The sequence below is a fragment of the Polypterus senegalus genome, chromosome 10 (genome assembly GCF_016835505.1).
Source record: "Polypterus senegalus isolate Bchr_013 chromosome 10, ASM1683550v1, whole genome shotgun sequence".
NCBI classification, from domain to species: domain Eukaryota; kingdom Metazoa; phylum Chordata; class Cladistia; order Polypteriformes; family Polypteridae; genus Polypterus; species Polypterus senegalus.
The window spans coordinates 135,671,561-135,687,165 of NC_053163.1; the positions used below are offsets into that span (position 1 = coordinate 135,671,561).

The 15,605-nt window shown below is 40.4% G+C and overlaps 1 protein-coding gene across 1 annotated transcript in view; it reads left to right on the forward strand.

The window, feature by feature from the left end:
- The first annotated feature begins 238 nt into the window (after nucleotides 1–238).
- LOC120538253 (transmembrane protease serine 13-like) overlaps nucleotides 239–15,605 on the forward strand; it is a 51,863-nt gene continuing 36,496 nt past the window's right edge. Inside the window, exons 1-5 of the mRNA XM_039767706.1 lie at nucleotides 239–293; nucleotides 454–613; nucleotides 6,872–7,007; nucleotides 8,787–9,017; nucleotides 9,161–9,328. Of these exons, the coding sequence (XP_039623640.1) occupies nucleotides 242–293; nucleotides 454–613; nucleotides 6,872–7,007; nucleotides 8,787–9,017; nucleotides 9,161–9,328 (747 nt within the window). The 5' untranslated portion in view covers nucleotides 239–241. The remainder of the gene's footprint in view (nucleotides 294–453; nucleotides 614–6,871; nucleotides 7,008–8,786; nucleotides 9,018–9,160; nucleotides 9,329–15,605) is intronic.

The window sequence follows — 15,605 nt, forward strand, 5'->3', positions numbered from 1 at the left end:
AGGTGTGCTGCAGCAATGGAGCGATGTTGAGTTGCCAATGGACAAGAGCAGCGGTGCATTTCAAGTGGCAGCAGAAAAAAAAAAAAACTCTGTAGCTCCCTACCTGAGGCTTCTTTCCTTTTCCTTTTTCTCTACTGCAAGAGTAAAGTTAAGTAACACGTGAGCTCTGTGGCTTGTGGTCACTCACTACGGCTTTTAAATAAGCCCGTGGAAAGAAATGCAGTGTTTGGGGGTTAGAGCCATGCAGGGAGTGTACTGGAGCGCCGTCACTGCTGTCTGTCTGGGAATGGCAGGTAAGTGAATTGGGACATGGTGGGTGACTTGGGGTTTTAACTGTGTGGTGGCCATTATTTGGCCTTTTAAGACATCTGAATCAGAAATCTTTAAATGTGCTTACAGGTCTTATTTGAGTTTTGCTGTTCTTTGACATATGTCCATCTTCTCTCCTGTCAGGTGTCTTTGGACACGATATTACTAATGGGAATGAAGCTAAACCTCATAGCCGACCTTACATGGCACGTTTGCTGATACACACAGAGACTGGCACTGTGGGCTGTGGAGGGTTCCTCATTCTTCCAAACTTCATCCTGACTGCTGCTCATTGCAATGAAGGGTAAGTTTCTTACCAAATGGAGATATCTTGTCAGCTTTGTCTTAATATAGGCAGTCATGGTCTGACCTGAGGAATGTGGCTTTCATTACATCCTAGTCCTAGTTATCCAGTGGAAAAGCAAAATGTTAACTCTGAGGGTAATAGAAGTGTATGTGAAAGGTTCCAGAGAATGAAAAACAATGGCTGAGGTATAACCTTGTGCAGCAGAATTGTTAAGGTTTCACCTACAACTTAGGAGGGCAAGTCAGACTTTTGGATGGGCAATTCATTTGATAGATAGATAGATAGATAGATAGATAGATAGATAGATAGATAGATAGATAGATAGATAGATAGATAGAAAAGGCACTATATAATAGATAAGTGGCAATATTAGAAGTCATTATGACTAACACTGACAATTCTTCTTTTAGCCTCCCACTCCTTCCATGACAATGTTTTAAAAGACACAAATGGGTCTCTTCTCAGACCACAGCCTTTGGACAATATTATCATCCATCATGTACATCTGTGTCCTAGGGAATTCTAAGAGTACCAGTAACGTGCAGTGAATACACTTGACTTGAGCAGTCCTAGTTTTCCTCCTCTTTCTCTGTACATTTACCATTTGTTTGCTCAGAGCTTGATGTGCTTGCTGATTCCTGAGCAGCTCTTCTTTTCTCCACCCTAGCGGCCCGCTTCTTCTCTTCTTTCATCCGCATCTTTTCGTGTTAAAACTAATTAAGTCAGTGTTTGTGTTGCAATTACTTAGTGTGTTTTTTTTTTAATTTTTCACTTAAGCTGGCACTTCAACCTGCCTCAAGAATGATTTAAGATATGAAGAGGTAGGGGAAGTGATAGCGAAGGTGGTAGGGAGTGAGAACGGCGCCCTTACACATGTGCTGCCTGGCCGCCCTGCTGGCCACTGCCAAGAGTTGATTCTACAATAAAATAAAATTAAAATAAAAAGAGGAATAACCTTGGAGGTCAATCATCACCCTGAAAGTGGACAGTAGACATCATGTAGTAAATGTGTACCAAATGTCAGGTCAATAGTTCAAACAGTTTGTGAGCGACAGGTGATTTAAAATTCTGGACAGACAAGCGAACAGCCACGGTAGTGTATTACATATAAAGACTGTGTCAGTGTGCCCATGTCGATCAAACAGAGGAAGTTCTGCAGTCTACTTGTGACTTTACGCTGTAGGAAGATAAGTAAATAAATCAAGGTAAACAGCATTCAGTGTGGCTTTTATATAAGTAACATATAAATGTTTTTATATAAAGACCATCACAAAACATAATCACAAACTGGACTTTGCATGATACGTTGGCGAGCTCTGTAAGCCATGCTGTTTCATTGAAGGACAGGTGTGGGGCAGACTGACTGGCAGGATGACGCCCGACCTGTTGCTCCAGCCAAACAGGGTCATTGTTCGCCTTTACGCCTGGTGCAGCTGCGTTGTTCTTATATGTGAGTGGACGTTTCTTGCGAGGAGGACTTCTGTTCTCTTTCTCCGATGTAGAACCCTCATCCTCATCTGAGTTCACCTCTGCTATAGCACATCTTTATTTGAAAACTAGCAGTGTCAGATCAGGGGGAGTGTGAATATGACTGAAAGAATAAAACTGAATAAAAAATTAAAACGCTAACCTTTACAAGTACCAAATGTATGTTTTTATTCTATAATAGTAACAATAAGAGCAGCTTGCTACTCTAAATGGTAAATCTAGGAAGTGCCTGGAATCGAACTGGGAACCTCTTGAATATGAGTTAGCGGTTCTTACTGCTGCACCACCCAAGTGATTGTGTCAGTGTTGTACCCTAACATGATTTCTTTTCCTTCGGTTACATTCTGGAATAAAAGCATACTTGATTTCTTATACTTGTACCTTTTGTGAAAGTGATTATTTGATATTTGGACTTCAGTCTTCACGCATCATACACTTCATGTCTATATTTTGTCAATTGATAGGCAAACAGGCCCTCTTTTTTGATGGCCCCATAATATAAAAGCTAGACAATGTCGGCCTGGGGTGACTAAGTAAACTGATATGAAAGTTGGTGTGTTTTACATATTTTATTTACTTCATCACATTTTTGCTTATTATATTTTTGTAACAATGATTCATATTAAAAAAGTAATAGCAATTATAGAAATCAATTCCATGTGTTAGTAGACTATATAAATGCAAAGTATTATTATTACATTAAATACATGAATTTTAACAGCACTTTACAATGGGGTTATAAATGGAGCACAAAGAGGCTTGTGGTGGTTTAGTGGCTTTCATATCCAGCAGATTGTAATTCAGTGAAAGGGGCATCGACTGATGTGCTGTAGAGTCTGGGACAAACTGCTGTTCAATCCTCTAAAACGTAACATTTTTGAAAGCATACCCAGTAGTGTAGTACCCAATAATTACCAAATGAAAAATATCTATTAGTACATAATGACCAACACTAGCATAAAATCAGCATCAATATTAGTCAACGACGGGAGAAAAGAAACTGAAATAAGTTTACCATCTAGCTATCGGGCTAACACAGTCATTTGTTAAAAACTATAGAAATAAGTAAGAATTTGGAAAGGAACTGATTTATTGTGGCAGCACGGTGGCACAGTGGTAGAGCTGCTGCCTCGCAGTAAGGGCACCTGGGTTCATTTCCCGGCTCCTCCCTGCATGTTTGCATGTTCTCCCCGTGTCTGCGTGGGTTTTCGCCGGGTACTCTGGTTTCCTCCCAAAGTCCAAAGACATGCTGGTTAGGTGTATTGGCAATCCTAAATTGTCCCTAGTGTGTGCTTGGTGTGTGTGTCCTGTGGTGGGCTGGTGCCCTGCCCGGGGTTTGTTCCTGCCTTGTGCCCTGTGTTGGCTGGGATTGGCTCCAGCAGACACCCATGACCCTGTATTAGGATATAGTGGGTTGGACAATGACTGACTGACTTACTGATTAATTGTATAACAAGAATACAAAAGGTGACAATTGTCTTAAAGATTTTAGTTCCAGTCTGAAGATAGATGGAAGCAAAAGCGGCTCTTCTGGTGTGGGTGAACCATAACGCGTGGTCAGTCTGTTGTACATTTATCCATCCATCCATCCATTAGCCAACCCGCTATATCCTAACTACAGGGTCACATGGTCTGCTGGAGCCAATCCAAGACAACACAGGGCGCAAGGCAGGAAACAAACCCTGGGCAAGGCACCAGCCCACCGCAGGGGTTGTACATTTATACTAAACAAAAATCAGCATGGCATACATTTGCTATTAGTGGCCAGCATGGTCCTTATGGCCTGCTCATAGAGCAGTAGCAGGTCCATTTCTAAACCCATCCTGTGTTTATTTCAGTTAGGTCAACCGTGAGTTCAAACACCATTTAGTTGTATGCTGGTAATGTCAGTTTTTTACAATATTAATCAACAGATAATATTAATTTAATCAATTCAGTCTTATATATGCTTACATAATTGTTTTTCTTTCCATTTAGTTCCATATTAGTTATTTCTCTTGTGTGCTTTTATGGTTAACTTACCTAAAGCTTAAGGAGAAGGCTGTCCCATGGGAGATGTTTGCCCACGTGTTCTGCCCGGTGTTTGACTCATTTTCATGGGGAATCCAAGCAGCTGTCAAACAAGTAAAAGAAGGAAATATACAAAATACAGTCATGTGCCAACTTACAGTTCCACCTGTGACCAGCCATTTGGTTGTATATCAGATTGTCTATATTTCGGTGATAAAAAGTACAGGTCACTGCAATTGAGGCACTGTGGGTCACCACTATGCAAACATTAACTCCCAGTACCGTGTAACACAAACTGATCTTCGTGTCTTGGTGGCCACATACTGGGTCTGTGCAAGGCAGTGTTTCTCAACCACTGGACTACGTCGCCAGTGTGTCATATTTTGGGGTCGTTGGGTCATGAGTGGGTCACCTAAACCATCAGCAGAAATGCGCGATATGTTTCCATTTTTCTAAATGAGCTCGTCTCAGAGAGGGGGACCCAACTGATCTCACCCGTCTCCTTGAGGGGCAATTTGCAAATGCTGCTATTGGGTTGGAATTGAAGGCAAATCTGGGGTGTGGGACCAGAAAGGTTGACAAACACTGGAGTATGGAAGGTGGTGGGGATCAAATGTGTAAGAATTAGCCACTTATAGTAGAATCAGTTTAAACAAACCTTAAAGTAAGTCAGAAAACATATGAGGCCCCTTGAAATAATAATAATAATAATAATAATAATAAGGATTTTTGCAAATTCTAGCACGTTATTACCTTTTTGTTTCCCTATGGCTATCGCATTGCCTTAACTCAGTTGGCTGTATATCCGCGCATGACGGTATACAAAGTCAAACAATCTACTTTCAAGGTAAAACTGAAACAGTAAATGAATTCTTAGTTTAAGTCGTACAGATCATTTCTTTAGTTAAAGATACATAGATTTGTAAACTAGCCATTGCTTTTCAAAGGGAAATTTTAATATTTCAGAACTTTGTACAGCATGATCTCTTAAAAATATCTGAATGAAAACTGATGTGCTTTGACAAATTTTTAACAGAATCAGTCCATGTATGGGGCAAATTGTTTCATTCTAACAGCCAGATGGACGAACATACAGACAAGCATGGCTATCACGATAAGTGCTTTGGGCATTATATATGAATGTGCCTAAAAATAAAGCAATCACCCTTTATTATTGTTATTATTATTTTAAATATTTTCTTGGACGGTCATATTGCTACTGCCTGTATCAAGCCTAGAGCAGAACATAGGTCAGTTTTATCTGATATGTATGTATGAACGTGTTTTATGTGATTGATTGTGTTAAAGAATTACCTTACTATGTGACAAGTATCTAAGATGGCTGCTTTCTGTAGTTTTATGTTTGTGTATTTATTTAAATGTCAGTAGGCATTTGTGTAGTGTAGGTGGGAGGACACCACCAGTGGATCCAGTGGTCTCCTTGTCCATTCTCCATAAATGGTGCATTTCTTCTGTCATTCTTCTTCTTCCTCTTCATCTTGTCATTATTATCATTATTATTATTATTATCCTCTGGATGTAAAATAAGTAATCATTAGTAGATTGTTTAGGATTTATTTCCAAATATTGCATATCATTATTATTATTAGTAGTAGTAATAAAACTAGAATCATGTTTATTGTCATTATGTTTTTTTTATGTATGGGGAGTGGTGGCTCAATGTCTAAAGAATCTGCGCTGGTATCTGAAAGGTTGCCTGTTCAAATCCATGAGCAAGACCCTCCAAGGGCACTGTACAATGACTGACCCTGTGTTCTGACCCCCAGTGGTCAACATAAAATCATAAAATCACCTATCCATCCATTTTCCTATCCAGGCAAGCATTGCAGGGCAAACCCACCGATACATCCACAACGGCCAATTTAGCATTATCAATTAACTTAACTTGCACTACTTTAGATTGGGGAAAGAATCCGGAGCAAAACCCATAGGTAGAACATGCAAACTCCTTGCAGGAATCACCCAGAGCACAAACCCTGGTCTGCTTGTTGCAAGGCATCAGTGCCACCGTCCTCCTTACCTAAAATCAGTTTGCATTAAATTCATCTGAATGATTGGCCAAAAAGTATAAAATTAAAAATGAAGGTAAGGACCGAGGTCAAAGCCTAATGTTTAGTGTAGACCAACAGGGGTCTGGTGTAGAAATACCACTTTAGAAAAGTTTATGCTGCAAAGAGAGGTTTTATTTGTAATTATTCCGTAGCACTATTGATTCATAAATATTGGTAATATAATTGAAATGTGCAGTGACTATTATTATGTATGATAAAGTTGGACTGTGGTCAGCTTTCTTTGAAATTTTGTCACGACTTGCAGTCTGTGCTTCTGAATTCTAATAATTAATGTACTGTTTAAAAAGGTGGATGTTGAGACCTCTGGTCTTTGACATGTGGATAAAGAGAATAAATGACACAAAGATAGCGAGACAATGAAGGGGATCATCCATACTCAAGCTGTTTATGTCTGATTTAAATGATTTTAGAACATTTGAAGCTCAATTCAAATTTTGAATTACCTGTATTTTCCATGGGATGCTTTTTGCCCAGAGACACTCAACCAAGCACACAACCATCATCATGTGAAGCAGATTCCTCATGTAGGGCCTGCAGCCAGCAGTTTGTGCTTTGCTTCAAAGTTATAGTCTCAGAATTGGACAGTGGTCTCCTTTTTAAGGTGACTGCAAAACAGCCTCTCCCTGAACTCCTTTTTCTCAAGTCCTGCCTTTTTCATTTACAGGAGCATTACTGCATTGCTCGGAGCTCATGATTTGACAAAAGAAGAAAACTTCAGGCAGAAGATACCCGTGCAGATGCACATACCCCATGAAAATTACACAAAAGCGGTGAAGGAGAACGACATCATGCTTCTAAAGGTGAGCAGGTCATTCTCTCGTTTGTCATTCTCCATCTTTGAGTCTCATCATTCCATTTTGTGGGCCCTAAGACTGGAAGTTGTGGTCCAGAGACATATTTTGTAGATTTTTGCCTGAGTGGACTGTGGCTATCTCAGATATGTTGAGTTTTTTGGTTGGAGACCCCTTTGACCTCTTCCTTCTAAAAGTTTTCCTTGAGGAAACGGTGAGTGGTTGCATTCTCGATGGCAAATTAAAGGAGACACATTTATATGTAAGTAATACAAACACCAAATGTGCAGTCTCTTCTTGTTATCCCCAGGAGTTATGTTCCTAAAAAGTTCCACAAATACGTAAACCACAAATACTGAAGTATTGATCCTATGGTGAAAAATAAGGTTGAATGAGCTGGAACATAAACTCAGGGGAGGAGTGGTGGGGAGAATCATTGGCAGGCAGATGTTCAGGCCCTCCACTCTCACCTCTAGATGCTCAGTAATGATCCTTCCACAGGTTCACCTATGGAAACCTTGCTATGGTTTTTACTTTCTCCATTGTCAAGTTTGATCATCTTCTAGGTGCTCCAGCAGAGGCCACAAGCAACTGCAGCAGGGCATGTCCGTGTACCTCAATAAGCCATCCAAGCAGTAGTAGTGAAGAGTAGTGTGTACAAAGGGCAGAGACTTAATCAGATTGAGCTTATGGGAATTCTTCATTTGTGAGAAACAAATGCAAGTCTTGGTCCCCAACACGAACAGGGTTTGATAGCTTCCCCCCTAACACCGACACAGACAGGCAGGACACAGGTTTGGCACACAACACACGGTTTATTTACAGTTTGCCTTTCGCAGCACACAAGGCAAAGCACAACACAGTCCCTTTTGCCGCCAGTCCTTCCACCTCCACTCCTCCTCAGGCTTTGTCCTCTTCCACCCGACTCTGTTCATTGAGTGGTGGTGACTGGCTTCTTTTATAGGGCACCCGGAAGGAGTCCAGGTGCCCAACGAGCTTCTTCCGGCAGCACTTCCGGGTGTGGTGCATGTGCTGCCAAATAGGGCCCTGTAAAAGTCCAGGCACCCCCCTGATTGTGGCCATGGGCCACAGAAGGGTTGAGCTTCTATGCTCATAACCCCAAGGGGGACAAGGGGGCTGCCATCTGCTGGTATGTCTTATAAATACTCTCTCCTCAGGGCCTTCCATACTCAGGTCATCCCGGTCGGGTAAGGGTTTTGGCCATCTGCCACACCCCTTATCTCTGGGTAGACACATGTTGATCTATTCAGTGTAGTGTGTGTGTAGCTTCAGACATCTAAGAGCATCACAGACCTACAGTATTACTGTGCTTGCTGTGCAATATTGTGAATAGACAGGGTTAGAGCAAGAACAAGCAAAATGGTGTCTACTTGTAATAGTGGATAAGCAAATCTGTAGATAGTGGGAATTTACTGTACTGCCTGGCCATTCATTCAACTGATCTAGGAAAAATTTGTAGGGTGATATGGCAGTGCGGTTTTTAGTGTTGTTTACTCACACCTCCAGTTAAAATCCTGCCCTGGTCACTTCTCTGTGGAATATTAATTTTATCCCCATATCTCAAATTTACATGGGGGTAATGCTTCTTTATGATCCTGTGAATTTGCTGTTACCTCATTGACAACAAAATATTTTTTCCCCAAATTATAGGCACAGATACAAAGTAGTATAGTCAGTATCAAAGAAACTACAGGAAATTCAATATTCCCCAAAAAATGGCAGATGAGGCTAATAATATCTTCTTCTTTGCTCTTCTTTTTGAAACAGCTGAATCACAGTGCTGATATGGACACACCTCACGTGAAGCTCATCAGACTCGCGCAGAAAGGCGAGATCATCCCTCCTGACGCCCCATGCTCGGTGGCCGGATGGGGCCGCACCAGCTCCAATGGGACAGCCAGCAGTGTGCTGAGAGAGGCGAACGTGTCGATCCAGAATCAGTGTGTGTCCCCCTTACAGATCTGCGCGAGGGGCAGTGGCAGCAAGGGCACCTGTTTTGTAAGTCCAGATTTCTTTGTTTTATCAATTTAAGAAGCCAAAGAGCAATGAGCTTTACTTCATGCATTGAGAAAGAGACAAAAAGAAACTTACAATTACTCGTGATGTCCTTTAAAGTGACCTTCGCTTTTGTTTACTTGCAGGGAGATTCAGGTGGACCACTGGTCTGTTTAATCAGTAGTTTTGCAGCGGTGGGGATTGTGTCGACAAGTGATACTAGTAACTGTGAAGACCCTCACCACCTGGACATCTACACAAAGTTGTCCGTGTACAGTGACTGGATTGAAAACAAAATCAGCTCAAGTTCTTCTGCTTGATAAGCCCTTGGGTGCATTGATGAGACCACCAAACCTGCAAAACAATGCCAGACGATCCTCTCAGCTAAAATGTACTTGCAGTCCATTGAACGTGGCTTTATTTTAGTAATACAAAAAGATGGTGGACTGTCCAGGCTTGGTTACTCTCTTGTTCCCTGTTCTTCTGGGTTAGGTGCCAGCTGTAAAAAAAATAAAATATTTTTTTATTGAAAGAAAGCAATGATAATAAATAGCATTTGTATTTTTTCAGGAAAAAAATTGCAATTAAACAAAAAAATTCAAAGAGAACTCGAGTAAAATCGAAGTTCTTTCACAAAATTGGCATCTCACTTTTTTAAAATTTGAAATCTTAAATATTGGACTTTAAAAATAAAGGCTGTTGTTTCAATTCTTGACCCTGACAAAGTTGCTCATCCTGCTTATGCTGTAATTCTAAAAATACAAGTAAATAACTGTACTGTATGTAAAGCACCCTGAGGCAGTGTTAACTATAGAAAGGCGCTATATAAAATGAAGATTGCTTGTTCTCTTTCCTTTCATGTACTTCATATACTCAACAAGGCTGTGTTAAATCTCAAGATAGAACAGAATAAACTTTTTCATATCTTAATATGGAGATTGGAGTTCTGTGTGGTGTTTTTATGACCTCCCTGTGTTCATGTGGGTTTCCTCCAGGTTCATAATCTAAAGGCAGGTGAATTTATGTGTGTATGCATGTGTGCTCACCCTGCCATGGACTAGTGCCCTGTCCATGGATTTTTCCTGTATTATGCCATTTGCTTGCTGGGATAGGCATTAGCCTTCCCATGACCCAGCTTAGGATAAGCAGGTTTGAAAATGGATGGATGGATGTCTTAATACCTATGATGGACCTCTTCATATCAGCAACTCAAGTACTTGATTTCACAAGAAGGTCTTCATCAGCAGATCCCAGTCAAAATTCTCCATCATCAAAATTCTTAAAATATTCCTTACAATAAAGAATCATAGATAAATGGATCACATCACCTAATACTACAGTTGAAAGTCATACCTTAGAGTCATGGGGCGGAGTGGCCATCAGGAACACTGGAAGATTTCAAACATAAATAAAAGACGGCCCCTACCCAAGTGGTCTATCCCTGCTTTACGTGCACATATTCGTTCTTGGGAAAAATGAAGTGACCCCATTCCAAATGGTAAAGCCCTTCCCGAGTGAGATTGAAACTATCCATCCATCTTCTTAACCCATTCTCTGCATGAAACCCTTTTACAATGGACACCAAAGGCAAAAGAAAAAAGAGAGGAGGTACTGAGAAAACAAGGACTAAGCCAAAAAAAACTGCACTGAAGGAGGATGTTACATAATGTATGAAAATGTCAGTTTTCTTTAGAATAGGCAAAGAATGGTGTCATCCATTAAAATTACAATGCTGCATTGAGTTATGACTTCAGTAGCACGGGACGACAGCAAAGTAGCCAGCTAGCTATGGTAGCAAATGTGACTGGCCCCACGGTCTGTCATACCTCTCTATTATAAAAGAAAATCTTGAGACGAGACTATTGCCAAGAGATTTTTTCAAGTCACACCCTCCTCTCAACCATTTTCAATCACATTCACGGTCCTCTCATCTTTTATTCGTGTGAATGCTTTTGTCAGACACAGTTCCTGCACTCTCAGCTCTTTTACATTTTCCTCACTTTAAGTTCCCCAATAAAAGAAGACTTATTATGTCCAAATCTTATTGAAGAATTTCATCCCGAAGGATTATCAACAGAAGAAATGAGTACACAGGCAATCCTAGCACCAAGAAACAATGAAGTCAAACAAATTAACGTGAAAATAGTTGATCGATTACACAGCAAATTGGTTAACTGTGTATCAATAGACTATGCTGAAACAGTTGGTGGTGATTGTGCGGAAGATGAAAACATCAACTTACAACATCCTAAAGAATATCTACAACCATTAACACAGTCCGGTCTTCCACCGGCTGAATTACTGTTAAAAGAAGGATGTATCGTGATGTTATTGTGAAATTTATGTCTGAGTGATGGGCTATGCAATAGAACAAGATTAGTTGTATTGAAAATTGGTCGAACAATTCTAATGTGTAAAATTTTAACAGGCGACAAGAGAGGTAATGTAGTACATATTCTTTGGATAACATTAGACACCAAAGGAGATCTTAAAATGCCATTTGTATTAAAACGTTTACAGTTTCCTGTTATAATAGCTTTTGCTATGACAATTAACAAATCACAGAGACAAACATTCGAAAAAGTTGGTTAATTTATTAGAGAGAAGGAAACGATATTCAATCACGGGCAGTTATACGAAGTGTTGTCACAATGTAAGTCCAAACACAGAATCAAAATTCATTGCGATATTGAAAAGTTAATTGAAAAAATAGTTTTTACTGAAGTTTTACAGTAAAAGTGTAAGTTTAAAAACCATTGGCGTGCTAATTTCAAAGCCAATCAGAACAAAAACATATAATGCAACAAATACCTCAAACGCAACATGAAACATAATTTTCTTTCGATTTATTACGTTTTACTATTTTTTACTATGGTTAATTGCTCGCTGTAATGTAAAATAGTTAGTTCTATTATCCATATGTAACAATTCCCATTAAAACAACAATCTGTTTAAATTGTACAACCTCTCCTCCATACGCGAGCAGCTGATCTGCAAAGTGGCTAGCGTGTAGCACCCACCTGGGAGTTGGCGAGCGAAGTGAGTGTTTCTCAAGGAGATGTGGGTGGTCATTGATGGCTGTTTTAGCTAATGCCAACCTCTATGCAATCAATATTTTTCCATTTTTTCAGTAAGGCGCCACTCTTTAACTGCTGCCTACTGAACTTAAAAAAGATAAAACTGGACTCCAAGACCATAAAATGTTGCAAGCACTGGTGTAGTTGACACAGATGTGCGGTGCTGCACATAACAACACAGTGTCACGCATGGGTGGCTGAGGATTAGTTTCCAGGCTCAGCAAAGGCCTGCAATACCTTTTACCCAAGAGAGGGACCAACACTAACAATACAGTCTGTTTTCTCCTCTATAGCTCTGAGAAGCCACCCAGTGAGGGCTCCTCAGCCATACCCCTGCTCAACTAAGCCACGCCTCTTCCGGTTAGGACGACATTAATTTGAGGGCTCCTGGAAGAGAGCATCTCAGTCAGAAGAACACCATCCGACATGACGTAGCTCCCTGACCCAGACCAGCTCGAGGATACCAATAATTTTGAGAAGCCACAGAGGCCTTGTATGCCTTCTTAAAAGGCATGTTTTACTACTGATATCTGTTGCGCCACTGCACACTGGGATTTGTTCTTTGTTTTGAACGCTGGAAGTATATGAGGTGGCCCGGTTGGCACGACAACTTTTTTTGGTTTCTCCTACCCTTCATTTGCACCTTTCAACAGTTAATATCAGTTCAGTAAATAACTTGGTGACCAACAAGTGTAGTTGTGGCTTAGCATCATTAGTAGGTAGTTTCAGGCTTTAGAATTTAGGCTATATGTAGCTATTAAGAAAAGGAAAATGTTAAGTGAATTTATGATGCAGGTATTAAGCAACACTAATGCTACATGCTTTGAATACCCAAAATGCTATTTGTGTTGCACAATTCTGCTCTAATTATTTGTACCTTTGCTACCACAGAGGGTCAGTTTAGTGATGCTGAAGAGGCTGGGGCAGGAAGTCATAAAGAAAGGACAGCGATAGGTACGTGCAACATTGTGCAATCATAACATACTGTATACGCTTGAAGGTTATTTTTCTGCATTATAGAAAATTATTTTAATACTGCGAAATATTATCATGACTGCAAGATATGAAGAAATTATCTGTGCAATTATATGCAATAATATATCACACCTATACAGGCAACATATATTATGTATTACTTAAAAAGTCAGACCTAGACCCACACATTCTTAGTAATTATAGACCCATTTCAAATTTACCCTTTCCCTCTAAAATACTTGACAAAGTAGTCACTAATCAGCTTCAGTCACACCTTATGCATTACAATTTACTTGGGAAATTCCAGTCTGGTTTCCGCACTGGTCATAGTACAGAAACGGCACTAACACGTGTTGTAAATGACATTCTGATATCCTCTGATGAAGGAAACGGCACTGTAATTATGTTGTTAGACTTAAGTACAGCATTTGACACCACTTATCATTCTATTTTACTGCACAGGCTAGAAAAAGACATTGGGCTTACAGGAACTGTGCTCGCTTGGTTTAGTTCTTATTTATCAAATCGATTCCAGTATGTACAGAGTTGAGATATGGTTTCCAGCAGGGCTTAGTACTGGGACCTTTACTGTTTTCACTTTACATACTTCCACTGGGATCTCTCATTAGGATACATAATGTTAATTTTTACTCGTATGCAGATGACACACAGTTATACCTTTCATTAAGATCAAATGAAGTTTCCCTGATGTCTTTAATAACTTGTGTTGGTGAATTAAAGGAGTGGATGGATGAGAACTATTTGTCTTTAAACACAGATAAAACAGAGATATTAATTGTTGGAGGGAATGACGCTGATCACAACAATATTCTGTCATCATTTAACTGAGTTGGAATCACCATTAATTTTAATGAATCAGCCTCTTTGATTCTAGCATGTCATTTAAAGCACACATTACAAAGTTGTCCAAATCATGTTTCTTCCATCTTAAAAATGTTGGGAAATTAAGGTGTTTGCTAAATAAACAGGATTCTGAGAAATTAATTCATGCATTTATTTCTAGTAGGATTGACTACTGCAAAGCGGTGTTCACTGGATGGATAATGGCCAAATGGATAATGCAACCCATGCACTAAATAAAACAACATGAGGTCTATGTTGATTGCATAGATTTCAACCCGTCTTAGATTGGTAACACACCTACTTCTGCACTAAAGCCTCAGTATGGTTATTATTCCTAATACTTTCATGCCAGCTAGTGTGCCCTCTGCCTTTTCCAGTGGTCTTTTAGTTATGCTCATTCTAACTCTATGGCACATTCCATGTATGTAAAGCGTTAGAATGTGTTTACATGGTTTTAAAAAGCATTGCCTACACTTATGAAATTGTCAATGACTGAGCAACCAATTGAGTGGAAAAATCAGATGGACATCAGAAAGAAATCAGTCATTGTGTGTAGCGCCTTTCACCGTGAACACCACCTACCACTGAACAAACTGTAAGGACAGACTTCGGTGATGATAAAGTGAGGCCAGCACAACGGAATTACTGATAAAAATATGGCAAAGGTCTGTTATGGCTTTTTAAGTGTGCAGTTGAAGCAGCTCAGATGAACTGACCTGATAAAACAAAAAGCCTGACCACCAAGGATGATCTGTGGGATTGAATGGTGTGATAAGTGATGTCAGTTAACTTGAGCTGGGTTGACAATGGAGGTGAGAGGATTATGTTTAGATAGACAAATAAAAGCAGGCCCCATGAAATCTGAACCCGCTAAACAAAGTTCAGGAATCCAGTTTGGGTCCACACTGCCAGACTTTCGAAAACCAGTATATTTCTTTCAACCTAGGCAGATGAGATTACAACAATAACAACAAGAACAATTAATTTCTTGAAAAGTCCAAAATCACACAAGAAATGAGGCAATGGGTGTTAACAGGCCCTCCCTGTTTTTTGACATTATTACTCAATGCATGGAGCTTTGTCTTGTGAGGACATGGGGATGATCAATCCCAGCATCTTTCACTCTGACATCATCATCCATACATCTTATTATCATACCCACTCAGTCCAGCTAAATTGTTGTGTAAAAGCTGTACGTTGTGGATGCGATGCTGTAAGAGCGGGTGAAGAAAGTCCGCTATTCTCACCGTACCAGACTGCAGTGTCGATTCTTCTTGGCTCTTGAGTGACCTCAGTAGCATGGCAGAGGAGTCCTCGATGTTTAGGAAGGCACACATAGATGGTCACCCCAGTGTCGGAGATGGCTGAGGTGGCGACCCGGCCGGGACGCCTAGGAGGACTGGAGGAGGGCTTACGCCTTCCGCAGACCATGTAGGGGCGACCACCCTGGTTCCTTTGCTGGCCACGGGTACAGAGCTTTGAAGATCCACCCTGTAGTGGACCGTGGTCTCCGCCAGGGGGCGACCTCATGCCTTTGGAGCCCTGGGGCCTCATGTATAACGCCGTGCATAGAACTCGCACTATAACATGGCATAAGCACAAAAGCCGAAATGTGCTTATGCACAGAAAAATCCAGATGCTGGAATCTGTGCGTACTCCAACTTCCACATTCTTC